At 39.9% G+C, this 22621-nt stretch overlaps 1 protein-coding gene and 2 long non-coding RNA genes across 3 annotated transcripts; 2 read left to right on the top strand and 1 right to left on the bottom strand.

Moving 5' to 3' along the window:
• The first annotated feature begins 22 nt into the window (after nucleotides 1–22).
• Nucleotides 23–2560, top strand: LOC121302449. Its single transcript, XR_005947703.1, has 3 exons — nucleotides 23–140; nucleotides 790–822; nucleotides 2335–2560. It is a non-coding gene; the product is annotated as an uncharacterized LOC121302449 (long non-coding RNA).
• On the top strand, nucleotides 829–2045 carry LOC121302450. Its single transcript, XR_005947704.1, has 2 exons — nucleotides 829–1107; nucleotides 1155–2045. It is a non-coding gene; the product is annotated as an uncharacterized LOC121302450 (long non-coding RNA).
• Nucleotides 2561–6148: 3588 nt separating the features above from the next.
• Nucleotides 6149–21875, bottom strand: LOC121302448 (sodium-dependent phosphate transporter 1-A-like). The gene is made up of 11 exons (XM_041232430.1): nucleotides 21799–21875; nucleotides 17999–18616; nucleotides 17447–17587; nucleotides 17000–17085; nucleotides 15131–15227; nucleotides 12206–12322; nucleotides 9218–9511; nucleotides 8306–8870; nucleotides 7412–7597; nucleotides 7127–7211; nucleotides 6149–6610 (listed from the first exon to the last, which is right to left on the bottom strand). Exons 2-11 carry the CDS (start codon nucleotides 18342–18344, stop codon nucleotides 6449–6451), a joined length of 2079 nt encoding a protein of 692 aa, XP_041088364.1. The 5' UTR covers nucleotides 18345–18616; nucleotides 21799–21875; the 3' UTR covers nucleotides 6149–6448.
• Between the last annotated feature and the right edge of the window lie 746 nt (nucleotides 21876–22621).

Raw genomic sequence — 22621 nt, 5'->3', positions numbered from 1 at the left:
AAGGCCTTCATGAGCACCAAAAATGCAAAACAGCATTTCAGATAAATGAATGGAATAAAAAGGAGTTTTAGTACACATTCTGTGTGTTTAACTAATTTCCGCTCTTCTGTTTATAGATTCTGATGAGGAATCCCAAAGAGGTAAATCAATTTTTGTACAGAATTTCACTACAAAAAGGCTGATTCAATCAAAAACCGTAGCGCATCACAGCACTGCACAAGCCCTTAATTTAACACCTGCCAACGGCCCCCGCCTCTGTAAAGTTAAATACAACAGGGAAATAATAGGAGAGGTGGTAGTCTTTTTAGAATGAATCCTGCCCTGGTAGATATCCCAGGCTTGGATTTCAAACATGACTGAGCATTCCGAATAGAACCTGGAAGAGCGTTCCAAAGTGGAACTTCATGCTTTCTCTCCAGAGCTTTATATGGAATTACCGAGAGACCAGTTCACTGACCTTAAACGGGAGGTAATAAGACAGGTAGACAGGTATGAGGAAGTATTCTGGCAGTAGCATGTTGATCCAGCTGCAAGCTATCCAATGATGCTTCTGGGGGGACCAGCAAACAAGAGACCAGCCTGAGAGGTTACACAAGTGTGAGTCAGTGTGTCAGCCTCATCCTAGCTCTATTTCTGTCTATTTCAGTCATGTGAGGACAGTCCAGTTATACAAAAGTGTGAGCTGTATACCCCAGGAGCTTCCAAAACTGCGTTTATACCTACTACAATCATTCCATTAAAGGTTATTAGGTTCAGTTATCCTGAAACTCAATTACTTTTTTTTTTCAGAACACATGTCAGAAGATGAAGTTGAAGATTTAAGTGAGTTCTAAGTGGATTACAATCTATTTCCAATGTAGCTGGGTCACCCTGCACTCCACATAGTATAGCCTTTCCTAGGAGAGACACAGGGGTCCTCCAGCACTCCACACAACAGAGCCTTTCCTAGGAGAAACACAGGGGTCCTCCAGCACTCCACACAACAGAGCCTTTCCTAGGAGAAACACAGGGGTCCTCCAGCATTCCACACAACAGAGCCTTTCCTAGGAGAAACACAGGGGTCCTCCAGCACGTCACACAGTAGAGCCTTTCCTAGGAGAGACACAGGTTCTCCAGCACTCCACACAACAGAGCCTTTCCTAGGAGAAACACAGGGGTCCTCCAGCACTCCACACAACAGAGCCTTTCCTAGGAGAAACACAGGGGTCCTCCAGCACTCCACACAACAGAGCCTTTCCTAGGAGAGACACAGGGGTCCTCCAGCACTCCACACAACAGAGCCTTTCCTAGGAGAAACACAGGGGTCCTCCAGCACGCCACACAGCAGAGCCTTTCCTAGGAGAGACACAGGGGTCCTCCAGCAAGCCACACAGTAGAGCCTTTCCTAGGAGAGACACAGGTTCTCCAGCACTCCACACAACAGAGCCTTTCCTAGGAGAAACACAGGGGTCCTCCAGCATTCCACACAACAGAGCCTTTCCTAGGAGAAACACAGGGGTCCTCCAGCACTCCACACAACAGAGCCTTTCCTAGGAGAAACACAGGGGTCCTCCAGCACTCCACACAACAGAGCCTTTCCTAGGAGAAACACAGGGGTCCTCCAGCACTCCACACAACAGAGCCTTTCCTAGGAGAAACACAGGGGTCCTCCAGCACTCCACACAACAGAGCCTTTCCTAGGAGAGACATAGGGGTCCTCCAGCACGTCACACAGTAGAGCCTTTCCTAGGAGAGACACAGGTTCTCCAGCACTCCACACAACAGAGCCTTTCCTAGGAGAGACACAGGGGTCCCCAGTCTGTTGTCTGGTCAGCAAGGTCTTGCAGTCTGTTTCTGACACCTTTCTATAAAATAATTGCACCGTTCAGATGAAAAAATGTATTTTAGGAGAGAATGTGAGAGCTGCTTTTGGTCTAATTGCAATCTGGTGAATCTGCAACTACTACCCCTGCAGAAGGATACATGATTCATACCGTATAATGGGACTTGGGTCACTGTTACAAGCACTTACATTTGGAATCAAAATCTAAAAAATGCATGCTGGCCATATATATGGTTGTTTGCCTGAATGCTTTGATTGGGTTTTGTGGTGAAGTTCATTAAAGAAGGAAGAAATAGCAGTGAAGAAATATACACCTGCAGTAATACGACACTTTTCACTTGAGCTTCCAGACAGGTGGACACAGACAGATAAGTTTACTCAAATAAAACATGGATTATATTCACATTGACCAAGTCTGACTAATTCAGTGTACAGAGTCACATTAAACTTAAGACTTTGTTTATCTCATAATATATTGTAGTTTAATACTTATCCTTTTCCCTCCCTTATAGATTCCAAGGCGACCATTCAGTAGATGACCATGGTTGAAATCTGCTAATACAAATGAATTCCTGATTCCCAGTCTGTTACACTGAGGATGGAGGAACCAGCTTAAAAATAAAAAAAATGTAATTGAAAAAGGGAAGCTTTTTGTCTAGTCAGTAGTTTTCTGTCTAGTGTCTTCCTCCCAGACACAAACCCACACGATGGCGTCAATAATTAAACTGACAAAATAACTTTCCTCTCCTGAACTTCGGTTTTTGTCTTAAATGTGCAGTTTTGAAAGAAACATGTGCTATAGCAAACGTGTTTTTATTTTAAAACATGATTTAGGTTAAAGAAAGTCCTTGGTTTCTATGTCTTATTTTCGGGATAACTGTTACACAGATATTCTGCACTTTCTGGGCTATTTCACCTCAGCAGGGTCTTCTGGGTCAAAGCACGTCTGTCAATAGGGGAAGCTGGTTGGTTAATGACAAGACAAAAATCACTGAAGGAGTGATAACAATTGGTTTAATCCAATCAGATTACTCCTAAATAAGGTGTTTGGGTCTAATCAGAAGGTGAGTCAGCTGTCCATTCAATATACACCTGCTGAATCGTTTTTCTTTGGCAAGAATTGAGAACTCGTACGTAGTACTTTGCATGGCGAACCGCAAATACTTCCTGTGGCCGGGTCTTACAGGGACGTGCATATCACATACACCTTGTCATCACAAATCTGTTGCTATTATTTGACAGAAATCAAACGCAATATGGAGCACATTCACTACAAGTCTAGCCATTCCTTTGACTGACAGGATTTACCCCATGTAGAGACAGAGCCAATACAACTGGCTGTGCCTGGTGATAACAATCTATCTGATGCTTTGAATCCATTAGGCACTCATGAAACAAAAGGGCTAATCAAACCCAGCTCTGAGATTTAAACACAGTGGAACCACCATGTCTAGTGGGGGAAGGGGGTTTAGCTCATTAAACACACAGCAAGAGAGAGAAAAAAAAATGACCAGTTTAAACCAGCTTAAATGAAACAAGAAATATGAAACGATTCCACATCATTTTGATTTAAAACCACTGCAAGTACAAGATGCAAGCGTTTTTATTTTTAAATCCCTAACAAGCACAGAATAACACAGGTAGAAAATCCCTTAGAAAATGAAACTGTCTAACCAAAGGCGCAACCCAACATATTTGGTGTCTAAAGAAATGTACATTCTTATTGTAAAAATAGCGGTAAATCAGAATAAAATCAGAATGATTTAACAAATTATGTACATTTAAAAGTTTCCCCTTTCTAAATAATGATCACGAATGAGTCAGACAAGACAGGGAGAGAGTAAGGGAGGCGGGCAAACAATCAACATTGCAAGCCCAATTCAGGCACAAAGCCAATCTGAGCGTGCCACAGAATTTCAAAATCTGTTTTGTCTGAAGATTATAAGCCCTCTGATTTCAGTATTCATCCAGATCAGGGGCCCTGACACTCAGAGAAACAGCACGCTGCAACTCGACTGCTTTCCAGGCTAGGTAACAGTGCTCTGAAATATCTATTCAGGCATTGTACAAATCCTTGCTGTAGTGTCAGTATGTACCAATATTTAATTGGCAAATTGTTTAAAACCTATTTTTATTTATTCCCAAACATATTTTGATTGAATGCTTAATACCATCTTTCTAAAGAGGGATCTTCAGTAGTAAATCATTCACTCTCGTTGAACAACCTTTAAAACTTTAAATTTAATGGAATGTGGTATATTTTAGTTTGTTGCAACATGTAAATCCGCTATTGTTTTCAGAGCGCGATATTAAAAACGGGTTTGTATGTTCTAATAAAAGTTATCGCCGTTAAGAATACTAACTGTCTACAATAGTACCCACAGATGTGAAAGGATTGAGGTCCACTATAGTGAACCAGTCACCTGACCTTAATGGCTGAAACCGCTGCTGTGTTGTCAGCACCTTGAACCTTTGTACTCTCAAGTACAGACCGAGTTGTCTGAGGTCAAGGATCCGTTTGAGACCGCACAACCTGTTTCGGCACCTGGAAGTACCTGGATGAAAACCCTTCTCGCCGAGGGTGAAGTATTGAAATTGCCTGTTTCTGCAGTAGGACAGCCACCTCCCGAGAGACTAGTACAGGTTCTTGAGGGTTTAAGCCCTGAAAGGGAGGGGGGCTGAATCGAAACTGCAGAATGTAACCCGTCCTCATGATGGCAATCACCAAGGTGTCTGTAGGGGCGTGATCGGCAAGAATCCAGGTGGGCCTATTTTTACTGTTCTATCAGAAAAGGCAAAATAAGAGAAAAAGTGAACTAAAGCAGCTTCTCTCCATAGTTGACAGTCGAAGCTCACTCCTTCCTCAGGCAAAGGCTGAAAGCGAAAAATGGTGCAGAGCTTTGTGTCACTTCATTTATTTCCTGGGGGCAGAGACAGAGTTTGACACATACAGGGCTCTTAAAGGAGCAGCTCTGCTAGAAGTGCTCAAGTAATTTGGGCTACAAGTTAATGGCCTAAAGTGCTCAAGTAATTGTTACATTTCCCACTTGAAAGAGAACAAAGTAGACGGTAGAAAGTAGAAAACTGAATTAGAGATGCATCAAAAAATGTAGAAAGCAAAGTAATAACCTTGAAAAACTAGGAGCCTACAGTTTTTTTTTTTTTTTTTTTTTTTTTTTAAATGTAACTTCACACTCTTACTTCAATGATTCACACCTGACATTGTCCCCACTACTGTGGCTCTATGGATTCTCAAAGCAGTGAATATGTAGCTCTCAAAAGAAGCCCCATGGTAGCAGAAATAACTTGAAGAAAGCATTCCAATTGGTAGTTTTAAAAATGTTTTTTATTTAATTACATTTTTTAAACCTCCATTCACACTGGAAGACAAACAGCAAGTGTTGCATATGTTTTCCAACGCTCCAGTCTCTACTCTTTGGTACCCATTTCACAAGGCATCTAAGCAACCAAAAAAAAAAAAAAAAAAAAAAACCCACACACACCACCAGGTGCAGGCTTATCTGAACAAAAATTTGAGGCGCAACATTGCCAAAAGATACAAAGCCAGGTGGTTTCCACTTTCAATCACAGACCTGTACCCCTACAATGTGCAATACATACACTGCCATTGAAAAGTCACTACCTCTTGTTCAGTACAGTCAAGTTTTCAGGAATACAGTTTATAACATTAGAACCACAGTTCATTTTCTTTTTTTAAATCTATATAAAAATACGCAATTCTTAATACATAAGTTTGTTAAAGACCAAACACATCTTAAAACAGTTGCAGGCAAATATAAACAGAAGCAACTTAAAGATGCAAACTATTTACCTGGAATCAAATGTGGACAATACAAAATTAACACCCAAGAAATTCCAATACATTAAAAATGGCAAACTAAATTTGCAGTTGGATTCCTTATAGTGGGACTTGTATGATTCAAAGCAGAAGATACACATACAAAAAAAAAAAAAAAAAAAAAAAAAGAAAAAGTACTCCTCCAATAACCAAAGAGAGGCATCGCACCTAATTTAGGGGTTATATTTCATTGGACAGAAGTTTTGCACACTGGATTGCAATTGGGTACCAGCCTTTGTTTTTTGTTTTGGTTTTAATATAAAGAAACACACATCTCTCCACAAAGTCTCATTTAAGACCTGTCCCAATCCACTTCTGAAACTACTGTTTAATAGACTGGCAGCTACATATACTGTCTACTCTATAGACTGGCAATAACAAGTTAACTGCATTACCAGGAACAATTTCAGCTCTAAAAAGAAAAAAAAAACAAAACATGATCATACAGTTGGTACTCTGACATTTAAACACAAGTGTAAAAAATAAAAATATGTACATAAATTACAGAATGTGAAGGAACTTGTTGTTTTGGGAGGGGTTGGGAATTTACTAGCAATTATGTACAGCATACATACGCTTATGGCAGTCTTAATACACCGATAAGTTAAAAGCACAGTAATATAGCAAGAATACAGAGCTGAAGCTGAAATAATCTTCCATAAAAGACAGCAGTCCCTCCTCCTTTGTCCACCTCAGCTGCTCTGCTGTCAGACTGAAGATCTCCCTTTTCTAAGGTGAACTTTGCATGAACCCCCCTGTTAGCACACTCAGGAATCCAGGATGACATATTTGAAGAGGGCCATGATGGCTGCACTGATGAGCCCAGAGATGGGCACAGTGACAAACCAGGCCAGGAAGATGTTACGGAACAGGCGCCAGTCAACAGCCTTCTTGGAGCGCAGCCAGCCAATGGACACGACAGAGCCAACCTGCGAACGAGGGGAGGCCATCAGAAGAGCATTTGCTAGGTTGACTACTTCTATTGGTAGTTGTAAACAGTGTGAAGAGCAAGGACACCTGTGCAAAGCTTCCAGAAGGCTGGGATGAAACTCACATTAGTACTACATTTTTTTTAGGGGGGGGGGGGGGGGGGGGGGCACGTGTTCTCAGTGTGAATAAACACACAGTAAAAAAATAAATAAAATGAAAGGACTGATTACACAATGTGGTTTCTATAAGGCATCCAGATACTAAAGTACCCCCAGTGGTTCTATTTTTTTCTTCATGTATACTGCCTAGCGATTAGTATCAACGCTAGAGCTAAACACTGTTTAAAGCTTCACAGCTTGTTCGAGTCGTCTTATATGCATGCTAAACAAAACTGACCCAGATTGAAACAAAAACCTGGCCTGTTGGGGTAATTGAGGATTAGTTTTGAACTCCACTGGGATACTTGCACCGGTCACAAGGGCTATCTATTTTGTCAAACCCTCCATTATACAAACCTTGCAGTGCGTTGTGCTGATGGGAAGTCCGATGTTTGAAGCAAGCACCACAGTCAAAGCAGATGCCAACTCAATACTGAAGCCACTGTTTAAAAAAATAAATAAATGGCATCACTTCTGTTCTATAGATGATTACAATGTTTACATTATAAACTACATCAAACTCGCTTTGCTTAAAAGCGACAATAGAAATGTAGAGAGTCACTACTTTCTGCAAACAGATCACCATTACTGCATCAGCTGACCTATTTGCATAAATTAGTGGCTTATATTTAGCCTCTCTACCTGGAAGGAGTGATGGGGGTGAGGTCCTTTCCCATGGTCTGGATCACTCTCCTTCCCCAGACCCAGAGACCAGCACAGATGCCCACTCCTCCATACAGGAGCAGCCAGATAGGGGTTGGAGTATTTGAGGCAACTTCACCAGATTGATAAATTAGGTAGAGAGCAACCAGGGGTCCAATTGCATTGCTGGAAAGAGAAGAAAAGCCATTCAGTATTCACACATGTTCCACCTTTTAACAAGAGCACAAAAGCTGGAAGTCTGAATCACCTCATTTCATGTTACTAATATTTAATACAGTATGATGTAGGCAGATGTGAAAGTGGGACTTGAACATCTATAGAAACAGCATTTACACATCCATAAATAGGTTAGTGAACAAAAGCAAAACACACTGCTTTAAACATGGATACATTTTTTGCTTAAAAGTAAGCAAATGTAAACGAGGAGATTAATTAGGCAACAGTGTTTCTATAAGCCATCTCCACAAAAAGCTTTAATTGAGGAAAAACAAAAAAAACCCCACAGCTTTTGACTGGTGTATTGAAACGTCACTATTACACACAGTTGACCGACACACACGCAGCCCACCTCAACACGAAGCCCCGTGGCAGTCATTTAGGTGGTTTTTGGTTTTAAAACGTAATTTGCCAGTCACGTAACATACGGGGCTGCAAGTTCATGTACCTCTCTGCCCGTATGTATTAAATACTCAAAGCATGAAACGCAGATGTGCAGAAATAAAGGAGTTATGCGACGTTCCACTGTACTTAAAGTACTCCAGTCTTACATTGTATCTGTACTGTGCCTGGCTAAAGGTTCACACAGCAAATGCACTGTAGCATATTAAAATAATGGTTACATTTCATGTGTTCTGCACAAATAAAACTACCAACCTGACATCATTCCCGCCATGAGCAAAGGATCCAAAGCAAGCAGTCAAGATCTGGAGGAACCGAAAGAGCTGGGAGACCTCTGGCTTGTCCTTCTCGCAGCAGTCTTCCAGGGATCCATCGCTGCTCTTCCGGTGAGCCATCCCTACCTCCACCGACACCGGGCTCTCCTCTAGCCCTTCCGCCAGGGTTGATTCCGCCACAGCGTTGCAGTAGCTGTTGTAGCTGTCCATGCGCACCCTCTTCTTGCCATGGTCAGCCCCCATGTTGTCCTTCTCCGTGTCCTCAACAGCCACCCCACTTTTCCAGTCGCTGTCACGGGGCTTAAAGTGGTCCAGAGGCATGCCACAGATGGCCATGGTGTAGGAAGTGTAACTGTTGTTGCGCCTCATGGGCCTGTCCCCAGACTCCCCCATGCAGTCGCCCATCTTGGCCAGATGCAGCTTGTGAAGTAGGTCCTTGTAGAGTCCAGAGTCTTTGTGCACAGTGTGGTACTGGCTATAGCCATTGCTGGGGAGATGGCTGCTCACCACATTCCTGAATTGTACGCGTCCTGCATTCTCTGGCACTTCAACAGGGAGACAAAAAGGTAAAATTAACATTTTGAACGCAAAACAATACTAATAACCTAAAAGCAGCAACCCCCTCAATTCCAGCCTCTTAAATAACCTTTTTTGCTACTATTTTGAAGAAATAAAGCAATTAAAACTAAAAGAAAAAACTGAACTATTGAGTCAGTTTACTATCCCTGTTTAAAAAAATTAGTGTCTTTTCAGAAGCACCAAATCAGTTTATCAAATGCATTCAGAAACTAGACTAGCTACAGCTACTGTTAACCCGTGTTAACACTCCATCCTGAGATGGAAGACTCCACCCTACATCCAAACAATGATCCGATAGCAGAATGAGGTTTACTATTATTGCAGGGGACGTCGTCGCTGGTATCCTTCTCGTCTCCCTCCTGCAGCTTGTCCATCTCGTCACCATCATCCGAATCCCCAATGTTGAACGCGACTGCCCGCTCCCCAGACACTGGCTTAGAAGGCAGGAGAGTGCAGACGCCCTCCATCACAGGGCTCTTGGTTTCAACAGAAATCCCATTTGAAGGTGGATCTTTAGTCTCAGGGTCAGATTTCAGCACTGGGCAGTGCAAGTCGCTATTCTTTTTCTCCATCAAAGGGCTTTCAGAAGGACTTGACTTAATCTCTCCTGTTGGCGAGGGAGAAAGAAAGATTGGGTTAGATATTAATACTCTGTGGTGGCTAACAATATTAAGCATTTATTACAGTTACTAAGCCTTGGTAAAATTGTGTGTATTTCACACTGTTCAACCTCCTGCACAAATTAAGTACAAGACACTAGATCAACCTCTTCCCAAACAAACAAAAACACAAGTTCCAAAACCTCAATGTTTATTTTACTGTGTCAACTAGAATCTGGACGGAGCCAGTGAGCTGCAGTGTCCCACATGTGTTCAGTTTTACATAAATATAATCCACCGCTAGCAAAAACTGACTGGTCTAAATGTTTCACCAGTCAACACAAAATGTCACTGTCATTCATGCGACACCTGTCCATTCTTACAGTGATACACACACGTATGTTATGGAGAATAAATAAACATATGCGAAAGTTAATAAAAAGAAGCAAAACTAAAATTAAAAGCAGATTTGGGGGGGGGGGGGGGGGGGGGGGGGGGGGGGGGGGGGGGGGGGGGGGGGCTTGTTTTGGCTTGTTTCATTCAGATATATACAATAATGATCAAATGTTTTAGTACACTACTGTACTATACAAACTTAAAAAAAAAAAAGCTAGATTGGAAAGTCCTCTTCAGAGATCATATTCGAAAATGCAACGTATTTCTTGCAATTCCTAGTTGCTAAAATCGAACCTCTTGAAACAGCTAGTCTTAGAAGAATGCAATCCGACTGACAGAGTTTTAGGAATGTATACCAAAGTATACATTGAAGTTAGGGTGGTCGCTCAATTCAAATTGGATTTTTGATTTATGGGCATGCATTAGTCAATTAACCAGTAGATTTATCCGTGAACATTTAATAAAAATAACTCTGTCCTGCATGTAAAACAAACAAAAGCTAGAATCTAAAATAATAAATCTGGTCTTTTAAAAAGCATTTTATTATTTTACCTTCAGAAATGTTTCTGTATTAGTGCTGCACTATTGAGATGTACCTGTAGGCACAAAGTGCATTAACTACAGCCTTACATTTGAATGGTAATGTTAATTTGAACTACTATACAAAAAGCAGTGTTATTTAGTCCTGCCTTAATACTATGGTCCAAGTTGCTACTCTCAATATAGTTTGTTATTGTGCTTACTGAGTCTCCTCCCACTAGTAGTTTTTTTTGTTTTATGTAAACATTTTCTTGTGCTAGCCCTTTCCAAATACACTCCCTAAACTAAAAAATAAAAACACACACAAAAAACCTACCACACCTGTACCGATTCTGCACCAATGCAAATAAATAATATTGTATTCCTTATCACGGTGATCATGTTGCTATAGAAAAATAAAGCATCCTGACTGGCTCAAACACAGAATATTGTACTCTGTATATAGTTCTACCTTCCAAAAACTCGACAGATAGGTAAATTGGTAGGTTAGGCAGAGTTGGATTAAAGACTGCGCAGAGAAATCCCGAAGATCCAGTCGCTTATTCACCAGTCACAAATACGTATTGCAAGGGAGTGCATTTCATTGAAAATGCCTGGACCTATTGGTCACGTTCTTCTTGTAATTCAAAGGCAGGCTACAATTAGCTTTCCCGGTATTTGAATTACCCATTCTCTAGCTACAGTTTGCAGTGTATAAACAATTGTCCATTGAGATGCCGGGAACCAACGAAGTACAAGAAGTTTGATAAAATGAACTCAAGCAATGCTGCAAAATTACTTTGCGCATTCTTTATGCATTACATTTAAATATCATGCGTAATGTATATTTTTGCAATGTGTAAAACACCCAGTTTATCTGGAGTGTTGAGTATGAATTTAAGTGGGTAGCAAGCAAGTGCTCTAGCAGCTCCACTGCAGGAATAGTTCTCTGGAACACAGGATTTCAGTCCACTTTACGCAATCTCATCTCCTCTTCAGCAAACGATTCCCAATCAGACCACAGGGTAACAATGTACAAGACGTCAGAAAATCTAATTTAGCCTTGTGCTTTTGCCAACCCACAAATCCAATATTAATATTTGCCATCTGAAGGAAAAAAAAAAGCGCTTCCCCCCCATTTCTAATTGACAATCCAGTTCTACATCGTACTGGTTACCAAAATGCTCAAGGAGATGCAATTAAGGTGAAGTCCCCTCACTGGGATGCTGACAGCCACTTACTGATTTCAACAGCAAGTGCATTTTTATTCTTACATTGATAAAGCGGTCTGCAGCACACCAGCAATGAAGCATAGCAACTGCAGAGTATGTTCTGGGTTACAATGCACTTCCTCAGCTTCAAGGGTAAGTGACAAGTCAGTCATGGGATTTTAAATTTCCCTTTTTGTCTTCAAGGTTGAGCCATTCATCATCCTCAATTATAAGAGAGGAGTTTTGGAATTCAGGATTCGATTAGCCACTAAACCCAAATACATTCAAAGCTTGACAGACATCACTTAATTTCTCTGGCTAGACATTTTAAAATCCATGCCAACCAAAGCATACAAATGTTTATTTTTACTAGAATTTAACATTGCAATGTTACAGCAGCACATTTAGTTTTGTTCTTTTTCTAAGAACGCTTGGTTTCTGCATCAAATTGCATCTCACACATTTATTTAAATGTTTAATGAAACAACTCCTAAATCAAGTAAGTTTGATAAAACCACCACCATTCCCCTTACCAAAAGCTATAGGACTGCACCAAAAGGAGGCAGAGATACTCACGTTCAATCTTTCTTTTCAATCTGGGACAGACGACAAACCAGACGATGAGAGCGGTGATCACTGCACAACCCAGAGTTATCAGAATCATACCCCACACAGGGAATTTGAACCCCAGCACTAGGAGAAAAGAAGAAAAAAAAGTTGGAAGACTTCAGGGGAAAAGTCCATCCTTATACAGCACCCACACAGTTCTCCAGTGCTGGATGAGCCAGGCTCCTGCTGCTGCAGACGTCTTCCCTTTAGAGTATACAAACATGAATGCACGGGAGACTGATGATGGCGAGCTCAATATGGACACAATTGCAGGGGAGCTTATACACTTGGGTTTGAGAACTGCTGTATTAAACATCATATCATGCGTCAATTGAAGCTTTTTCCTTCACTTAATATAAAAATGTTGTTTTTTAAAACTGAACAGGTCTACTTTACAGCCACCAGGAAACGTTGACATCTACAGATACACTGAACCTCACAAATAATCAACAATGCAAGTTGGCAGCTTGTAGTTTACTCGGCTGGATATAGTACCCTAACAAGATTGATTGAGAACCCCCTCCCCCCATGTGAAAGTAGCACCGGAGCAGAAGCATAGGCCTCAATTAATTGTGCCCACATTGTTAAACAAGGAAAAAAAAAAAAAAAAAACTTTACATTTATTTCTAATTACATTCAGTACTAAAATAAAAAACCAAACACCTTGTATGTTGATCGAATGACTCTGAATCCTCCCCTCCCCCGTCTACACAGCAGTGATATTATTGTAGTTATACAAGACTAGGCAAAAAAAAAAAAAAAAAAAAAAAAAAAAAAAAAACCCACCATGTAGTCAAGGGTTGTTATTTTTAGCTATTCAATGAGACACTGTTGGTCAGACCATTTTGCAGAATGGCCAGGGCTTTGTAAATAAAGCAACACTTCTAAAATATACAGCAACCCCACAGTTTAACACTGAATTTTAGTTTTAAGATTCAGGAGGCGTGTCAATTCTTAAGTTGCAAGGTCATATAACCAGTATTGCAAAATCTCATCTTATTTCTCAATGTTCATACGTTTGACAGAGTTCCTTCCAGTTTTTTTTTTTTCTTAAACTTTTAGGCACATCCTGATATTACACAATCTAAACAAGGCCAGAGTTGCTGAAAATGTTCAACATTAACATATGCTCAAGTGCTGATAGAATACTACTGGTGTCACATCAGACCTTCTGCAATGCTAGACCTTTACCATGCCTGACAGCTGCAGATTAGCTGGTGGACCTTCAGCAGCAGAAGAGATTACAGAATTTGAAACTAGCTAGCAAATTGTTTGCAATCAAATTAAAGCATATTCAAGCCAGTAGGGTTTTGAAAAAGAAACAACATGTACTAAAATAAACCCCTCTCCATATGAACAGTAAAAAAAGGAGGATTATTTTTAAAAAGACATCAAGGTCCTTAAAAAACAAGTCCAAGTATTTTCAATTTTTACATTTACAAAAGTTGTTTGTATCCAGCCTGGACCAATAATAAATAGTTTATTTTTTACACACACATTTTATTAAGTGTTTCTAATCTTAAATTAAATGTGTTGCAAGCTTTGAGAAAGAATGCCATTTTTACACAGGGGCAATTCTAGAAATAACCAGCTATTCTAACCCACTCAAGGGTACTGCAAAGTTTACATGACGTACAGTACACTGTTCAACATTCACATCCCCACAGAAAAATGAGTTCAGGAGATTATGCACTCACACTCCCAGAGAAATGTACAGCTCGGTGTTCTAGGCCAGCATTCTAATCAACCAGTAAGTTAAGTCAAGCAGTTATAATAATTCAGACCAATTTCTAAAATAATCTAGAAATAGGTTCACAATGGCCACATTTTTGGACTCCACCCAAAAAATTCAAATGTTAAGGTTATTCTGCCTGGTGGTATCTAGTAACAGAAATCTGCTCATGGTACATTAAAAGACCATTGAACGTTTGTTTATAAACTACTGCATAGTGGTCAAAATCCATTATTTAGTAGGTAAACAGAGTATTTCTAGTTACCAAGTATAGTTTCCATACCATCATATAGCTCAAGTTAGATAAGCTAGCAAGTCAAGCTCTGGAGTGAGTACCAACCCATTTATGGAGGAATTAAATGAAATGAGAAATAAAGTTGTTGACATGAAGCTGCTTTCTTCTTGGGAGTCATCTTCAGCTCTTAAGAGATCGATGGTGCAGAATTCTAACCAGCTGTATGAAAAGGCTTGCGTTTCACAATGTATGTTGTGTCCTATTTGGTAAAGCTAGTAGTATGCTAATCTTTCAGTTCTTTTGGTTTACTTAATATTAAAGTGTTTTGCAAAATAAGAAATCCTTTTTGTATACGCTTCACATATTGGTACACACAGTACATGTACACGTGTGTAGTACACTTATACACAAATATTATGAGTGCCTATTGTACAAATACTGGCCATCAGTTTCAGATATACATCAAAAAAACATAAATCAAATGTTATTGGCCTGACAAACATCAGTTGGTGACCAACCTGTTAATGTAAGATTAAGGCAGAAGAGAGGACTGGAGCTGTGTTGCAAGTCTGAATAAAACCCTGACTATACGCAGAACTACCAAAACAGCTACAGTAAGTGTGTGCATATCTCAGGGTACACCGGCCTGCAGCCTTCTGTATAATCGGCCCAGGCCAGTTGACTTCTTTATTCATCCCTGTAAAGTAAAAAGGAGTAAAATTATGCGTTTAATGAGGTCTCCCAGTCTGAAAAACAAACAATTACTAAAACAGAAACATTTCACAAAATACAGCATTTTGTTTTTTGGACAGCAATAAATATGAAGAGTAGTCCCTTTAGGAAATGACTATTGTGCAGGATTAAAGTTACTGAGTCCATAATAAAGCATTTACAGTTAGGTATGTTTCAGATTTCCTGTACTTACAAGGTGCTCCAGTAAACATGATGGAAAAGAGGTTTATTCCAATAGTGCAGGCGTAGAAGACAGGTAGGGCAAGCAACCCATTGGGTACGGGGTCCTTCTATAAAAAGAAATGGTCTTCAGTTAGAGAACAGCAAGAGGAATCGAGGGACATGGAATTAAAAAAGCCTACATATTTCAAATGACATTTTGCATTTGATGGAAGTCTTAATTGCAAAAAGTTGTAAAAATTTTTCGTCAAACATTCCAAAATACAAATATAGCTGTGTACCAAATATCTTGAACCACAAAGCCACAATGAAATGGCAAATGGAAAACCATGTGGCAGCTACACAAAATCTACAAACATTCATAATGCTTACAAAACAGTCACTCAGAACTGAAACCTTCCTTCATCTCATTGAATTTTGCATTGTGAGATATGCGAATGTGTTTCATTAAATTGTCTGTGCGAAATCTTACACTTAATTTATTCATTGCTGTGGTTTAACCGAACTTGAAACAATATACCTCAGACAACAGCATAAAAATGGCCATTTCCTCACATTACATTTTTTCAATTCTGTATGTATTTTTTGAAAAAGTCCAATTGTTGAACACAACTCATTTGGTATGTCAATCTTTAATGTGTAAAATAGAATATTTAACACTATATAGATTTAAGGGATGATTGCTTAACTATGTCCTACTATTAATATATTCATATTACAACTTGGTGTAAAATGCTAGAACAATTTCATATGGTCCATTTCAAAGAAACATTGTGAGGAAATGACTACTCACTTGAGCTATTTTGGTGTTTTGATGTTTACGTCTAAAGTAAATTTAGTTTAATACCTAAAAAGTTTACATTTAAACCATGGCGATGAATAAATTAATAGCGTACTGCATCTTTGAAGCAAGTGAAATTGTACAAAAATGTGGAGATTTATACCAGGTTGCAATCCCCCACCACAAAAAAAAAATTAAATGTAAAAAAAGGATGAATCGCAAACAAGAAATGACAGAGAAGAGAGGCAGTGCACTTTAAGATGGCTTTCAGTTTGGACTGGCTGCAGTAAATCTACACCTTCAGAAGATGCAAGGTTTGTGTCCAGTATGACAAAAGCCAGAGTAGCACATTTGACAAGAGAAAAAGCATATAAAAAATAATTTAATAATTATAACTGTGTGAAACTGATGAAGGCAAAGACTGACCAACAAGGTACATCAAAAGCGTAACTATTACCACACCCCATAAACACCTCCGATTTTAAAGATTTAAAAAAAAAAAAAGCTTAGAAAAGCCCACGCCCTTGCAAAGCATTCCCGACCATATTCTGATTTTGAATGGCTGTGCAACTGGATGAGGCAAAAGGATTAAAATGTAGAGATAACCTATAGAAATTCAAACAGGAAGAGGAGTATATAACGCTATTGCAAGGACCCAGCGTCCAGCCCAGTTAACCAGAATAGCAGCTGCTAATATTTGTCGGTTCTACAGATAGTTCCATTACAGAGTCAGTGATATGCTACGTGAAGTATGCCGTCAATGGTGTTGTCCACACAGACTTTATTAGGGTTCAGAATGTGGGGAAAGCAGGTGCAGAAACCCAATCAATGCACCTGTGAATGAGCATTAATGTTCATTGGAATGTTATTTTTTTTAACTAAGCCTACAATAAATAAATCAAACATTTAATAAACATTTAAATAAAGTGTCAGCCTAATATTTTAGGGACCCCAACAGTGGTTGACTGGCTTGGAAACTTCACACAAGGACTAGCAAGTCTCAAGTGGTACTAGTCCTTGGGATTAGAACCACAATTGTGCTAGTTTCTAACCCAAAGAACCCACCTCCCCTGTAAACTCATTCAGTGATCTAGGCCTTACCTTGCGTAGAATGAATTTGCGGACAAAGTAAAACAGAATAGCAGACATGATGCCAGATAGAAGAGGGGAGATGAACCAGGAACCCACTTAAAACAACAAAAACAAATCACCATTAGTCACTGTACTATTGCTGAAGTCTGAATGGCCTTTGGCCATCAAGCAACTAAAACATCTTTTCACCAAGACATGTTGCAACTTAAGGCTTAGACATCCTGACTGGGGATAAAAAGCAAACAATGCATGATGTGTGTTTTTTTTTTTTTTTTTTTTTTTTTAAAACATTTAATCTTTTGTATTCAAGAAACAGATCCACATTAGCCAACTTCATCTTGCATACAGTATTTCAATATTGTACATTTACTACCAATTTCAATTTTTAAAAATCAAAGAGTAACTCATCTTTGTATGACAGTACAGCAAACATTCAGAAAGATATCTGATTCTTACCGATTTTGAGGAGTTCCAACCACTTAACCCCTTGCTGCCCCTTAGCTACCAGGGAGAAGCCGATCGTCGCACCCACAATGCAGTGAGTTCCAGAAATGGGTAGCTTCAAAAACGAAGCAAATAGCTGCCATACAGCAGAACCTGCAATCAAAAGAAGTTCCTGTTATACACAAGTTTTTTTTCTGTTATTTTTTGTTTAATAAAACAAGCAAGTATTTTATGGTCATTTTGCTGCAGTGTAATAGGATTACCACGAAGATGCATGTCTCCATCCCTTTCCCATTCTATGAACACAAGACAATATTTCTTCCGTCTAACTCGTTTTGCATAATTTTGTGTTAACGCGACCTCTGACTAAATGTATTGTAGAGTGCAGCACTTAAGAAAACACCATTCATAATGGACAAAAACTGGGCATTTCACACAGTGCAACAAGCTACAGTGGTGTTAGGGAAGCAAGCTCTCATGTTTTGTGTTTAATGCAGACATTTAATGAAAAGCAAAACATGCTCATTGGTAGTGATACTCTTATGGAGAAACAAGGCAACTCACCGAACATGGCACTGACAGACCCAGCCATTAATACATGCTGGGAGGTGTTGTACATCTGGACGTCGATGATTCCGTTGCGGATTGTCTCGCTCACTTTCGCTCCCAGCAACACTGAGCCAACCGTTTCAAACACCGTAGCCAGGATGCAGGCCTGTCGCAGGGTCACCACGCCCGAGCCAACAGCTGTGCCAAAGGAGTTTGCCACATCGTTGGCACCAACAGAAAACGCCAGGACAAATGCAATGATGAAGCCAACTACCAACAACCAGAGATAATCCTCCAGAGGCCCCGGAGTCAGAGACGCCAGAGTAGTGGACACAAAACCTGCCATAGTCGTCAATTCCATTTTCACAATCTTAGTGTACAAATAAATAGCTTCTAAGTATGAATGCTTTGCTTTCAATAAATATTTTTTCTATAAAAAATGTAATGTAAACTAAGGATATGTATTTGTTTTGAATAGCAATACAATATATGGGTGTTGTGTGGGGTGGGGAGTTACTGCTATCCTCTGCGTATACTAGTCTTTTCGAGATAGTTTCTTTGGCTCTGGGCAGTTAGAAAGATTGAACAAACATCCATTTTGCAGAAAACGCTGGAGATGAAAGATTCTTCATCCTGAAAGAAATAATTTTAAATTAGTAATTCCTTTAAAACTTCCACCTGGACAACCCTTAATGGCCTTAAATGTATTACAATAAACAGCAACAGACAGCAACAGTTAAGTAAAGGACGGACTGAGAACAAGATAAGGGGATACAATCTGAGGCAGAACTGACTTTCAAGGTCCTAGGTTTTATGCAAGTAGTAATTTATGTGGCGATTCTGCTACTCTGACTTCAGCCTTTCTGTGAGCAGGCTGTGTTGTGATTGGGACTCTTTGTGACTTATGGAAGGAATCCCAATGAATGGCATAGAGAGTCTACCTGTCAATTCCTGATGATTGTTATTCACCATACAAAAGATGTTTGGGTTTTAACTCCAGAGATAACTTAATTGCAAATTAAAAATGGGAACACCTATTCAGCACCCCCGCTGGGCTTGAAAACACATGCTCTGTATGCAATTAATGAAACTGAACAGCTCTGAATCAGTCCCACACACCCACTATAAAGGCACTCATTAAGCAGCTGACAAGAAATGCTAACTTTCCTAAAGACAGGAAAATGTTCATTGGTATTTGCTGCAGCAGAGTCGCCTGTTTCTGAGCACTACCAAGCGGTAGACGATGTTAAATATGCATGGTCAGTCAAGGCAGAGCTCAGCATTCTTCCTATTAAGACAAAGAAAATCCCCTTACTGATAAGCAAAGCAAGAGCACCATACACCGCTGTGAACAAACGCGCTGTTCCGCTTTAATGAATGATACGCAGCAGCACAGCGAGAGATGGTAATAATGCGGATAAAACCAGATATGTACTTCAAAAGGAAGCCGCAGGGGTGAATACATTACTAATCCCATTGTCTTTTAAAAAAACACTGGTAAATACATTTAAAAATCTTCCCGCCTATTGTAACGTCCTCTTATTGTAATTTGAGAAATAAAGGTGTTGTTACTTGAGCGCTCATTCAGGAAATACAGTAATACGGTTATTACTGTCCTAAACTGAGGCATCATTGCGAACATCTCTGCATTGTGTTTAAATATTCCGCAAGCTTGGCAGCGTTACAACACTAACCAAGTTACTGTACCAAAAACGACACTTGTTTTCCGAGTAGTTAGAAAAAAATATTTATCCTAGTGGTCAACCAAATCCTTTTCCACCCCCTCTGGGCGTATTTTGAGACAGTAAATACCCCGTTACACCGCAACGACCTTAGCCGTAGGTTAGACACATTTCCCTTTCCAAAACACTGTAGAAGTGTCTAGACTGATTATTTAAACCGACCCTGCGGCCAGGCTAAAAACACAAACAACATTCACATAGGAAATAAAGCATTGCATAATGCCTGTAAGCTATTTATTTTGTATAAACCTTTGACCAGCGTTACAACAGAAACACTTATGCGAATGTCTAGCTAGAGAAGCCGGTTCGCTCCGGCTTCCAGCTGTCAAACGTTATTAATAATTACACTAAACGGAAACAGCTTCCGTTTCCAAACGACTGCAATTACACTTCTCCAATTTAACTGTCTCCACTTGCGTGTGCTAGTTCGGGTGGGATCGGGCAGTACAATCATTTTCTAATGTCAGAGCGGCTAGGAGAACCAGCAGAAAAATCTACTGGCAGCAGCCCTTTGTGAATTTCTCTCCACCAGTACAAATTTACTTACAGCCAGCAAGAACCCTGCTCCCAATAGCTCAACATCAGAGATGAAGATAGGGATGTGCATTTTATTAAGTTTAAGGGAAATGGGTAGTTCTATTCAAAAAAAAAATTAACGTAGTTGTACTGGCAGAAGCGCAATCAGCCATCTTCATGCCAAATACATCCGCCTTATAATATGCATTCAATCAAAAAAAAAAAATCCTCCTTAAACTATTTTTAAATCCAGATATACGTCCTAAAATTGAGGAAATGTCAAAATGAACTTCTTAAAAAGGGGCATATTTCTAGTCGGTGCCAATTCTGAATTGCAGCTTGACCTCTGTGAGCTGCCCTGGTTTTGGAATGAATACCGTCATACCGCTTCTGCCCCTCCCCCTCAACCTAAATACATACCGGTTCCCAAATCATGTGGCCTGAATCTAAAATCGTTCGTGTCTGCCACAGTACCCCCGTGAGGTTTAGCCAGTAGCTGACATGGATGATTTAAAGAGACAAGAACACCTTCATAGGAATCCATACTGTTAGCCTTACCCTTAAAACCACATAGTGGTGTGTAACTAACAAAATGAACACAGGACTTGATCTCAGGTCGAGCCGAGATTATACATAATGTTGCACGCTAATTTACATGCTGTTAGCTACCACTGTATGCGACTACATATTGACTACATAGTCAATTTTGCCCGTTTAGATTAATTGCGTCTCTGTAGTGTTCGCGCAGTTAAATATGTTTCCTCCCAATGTGTGCGAGCTCTAGTTTTGTTTAAGCGGTTGTGTTTATCCATATAGTTAACAATATCTGGCGGATCATTGCAACTAACGAGGCTGCTGTTGGGATGGCTGGCAAGGACTGAATGGGAACTCTCATAGGTCAGGAAATGGAGCCATTTTATTAAAAAAAAAAACGCAGAACTACAGTGTGGTCTGGTGATATACTCCATTTTCCTTCCCATGCAAAATTAAAATAAACAAAACCTGTGGAGTTAGAGGTCAACAGACACGTTGCCTGCTGTGTGTATTACTATACAGTGTACAGCTTGCCGTAAACTGCAGCATCCACGGTAATTCCTCCCTGCCCTCCCTTGCGAGGGCACTTACAACTGAAAGTATGTGAAGAAACAGCAATGAAGGTGTGTGAGACAACAGCAGACGTTTATAAAGTATAACACACTAACCAAATGTGTGTGTGTGTGTGTGTGTGTGTGACAATCAAATCAAACACGTGTACTGCTGTTCCTCAGCAGGCCGGAGATCGAGTGTCTGTATGTATTTAACCACTCCTTAATTGGAAAAAAAAACCCAAAAGAGCCATACCCCACAACAACAACAACTCGCCAGGCAAAATAATTAAAATAACACTTAAGATTACGACTCTCCCTCCCTGAAATGCTATTGATCTATAGTGAAAATGCGACACGTCCATTTGAAAGAAAACAAAACAAAAAAAACCCAGCATTTAATAAATAATAATAATAATAATAATAATAATAATAATAAATAATAATAATAATAATAATAATAAACTCTCACCAAGTCAAGGAGAAATGGCAAGTTTTGAAGCCAGTCGGTTTATTTTATCTCTTCAGAAACTGCTCCGTCATCGGAGCTCGGGCGAAGTTGTGGTCCCGCGCGCGCGCGCGCTCCCTGCGGCCTCTTTAAAATTAATTGACTTTTTGGAAAGGCTACTTTTTACGTAGTACTCGCCGAAAAAAAAAAAAAAATGTATTTAAAAAAAAAAAATATATATATATATAATATTTCCGATACGCTTTAAAAGAAATAATTCTATATCTCGTATTACCAACAACCGCCTCTCGCTCTTTATCTGCCGGTATGAGGCAAGCGCGCTCGAGCATTTATAGCAGGGTGAAGTGGGCGGGGGAAGTGGAACCGGCCGGACAGACTGCGTCACCGGTGACGAACCCCAGCTCCTCCCACCTAACCCTCAGCGCTGAAGTGACGCAGCTGCGTGGTTTGAAATCAGAGTAACAGAAAGGACAACCTGTCAGTGTAAATAAAGGCAAATAAAAAAACAAGTATACAGATATTTCATTCAACGAACAGCCGTAAAATAATTACTCGAGTCGGTATTGTGCGGAGTGACGAGGGGAATCCCTGGATCGTTCCACAATTCAGTTTGTCGTATGCAAATAAAAAGGAAGCGTTTTTAAGGCTGCACCACCACGGTTGGTTTTTATCAGGTGACAAGACTGCAGATACATAATCTGAAATGTATAAAAGGAAGTTGTTTTATTATTGTTGTTATGTTTTTTTGTCTCCACGCATCCTGAGCGTGAACAGCGTGTGGCAAGTGCATGACGTAAAAAAGGCGCACAGGGACATCCTGCTGTGG

This window comes from Polyodon spathula, chromosome 29, assembly GCF_017654505.1.
Source record: "Polyodon spathula isolate WHYD16114869_AA chromosome 29, ASM1765450v1, whole genome shotgun sequence".
NCBI classification, from domain to species: domain Eukaryota; kingdom Metazoa; phylum Chordata; class Actinopteri; order Acipenseriformes; family Polyodontidae; genus Polyodon; species Polyodon spathula.
Note: the sequence above shows the minus strand (reverse complement) of the source record. Positions and strands in the feature narration are given on the sequence as shown.

Excerpts from the sequence above, each read along its gene's own strand:
- LOC121302448 (XM_041232430.1), bottom strand. The coding sequence starts at position 18,344 with ATGGAATTGACGACTATGGCAGGTTTTGTGTCCACTACTCTGGCGTCT. Across the intron at positions 17,588-17,998 it reads GTCTGTCAGTGCCATGTTCG|GTTCTGCTGTATGGCAGCTA; the intron begins GTGAGTTGCCTT and ends TTTTGATTGCAG. Across the intron at positions 15,228-16,999 it reads GCAAATTCATTCTACGCAAG|AAGGACCCCGTACCCAATGG; the intron begins GTAAGGCCTAGA and ends TTCTTTTTATAG.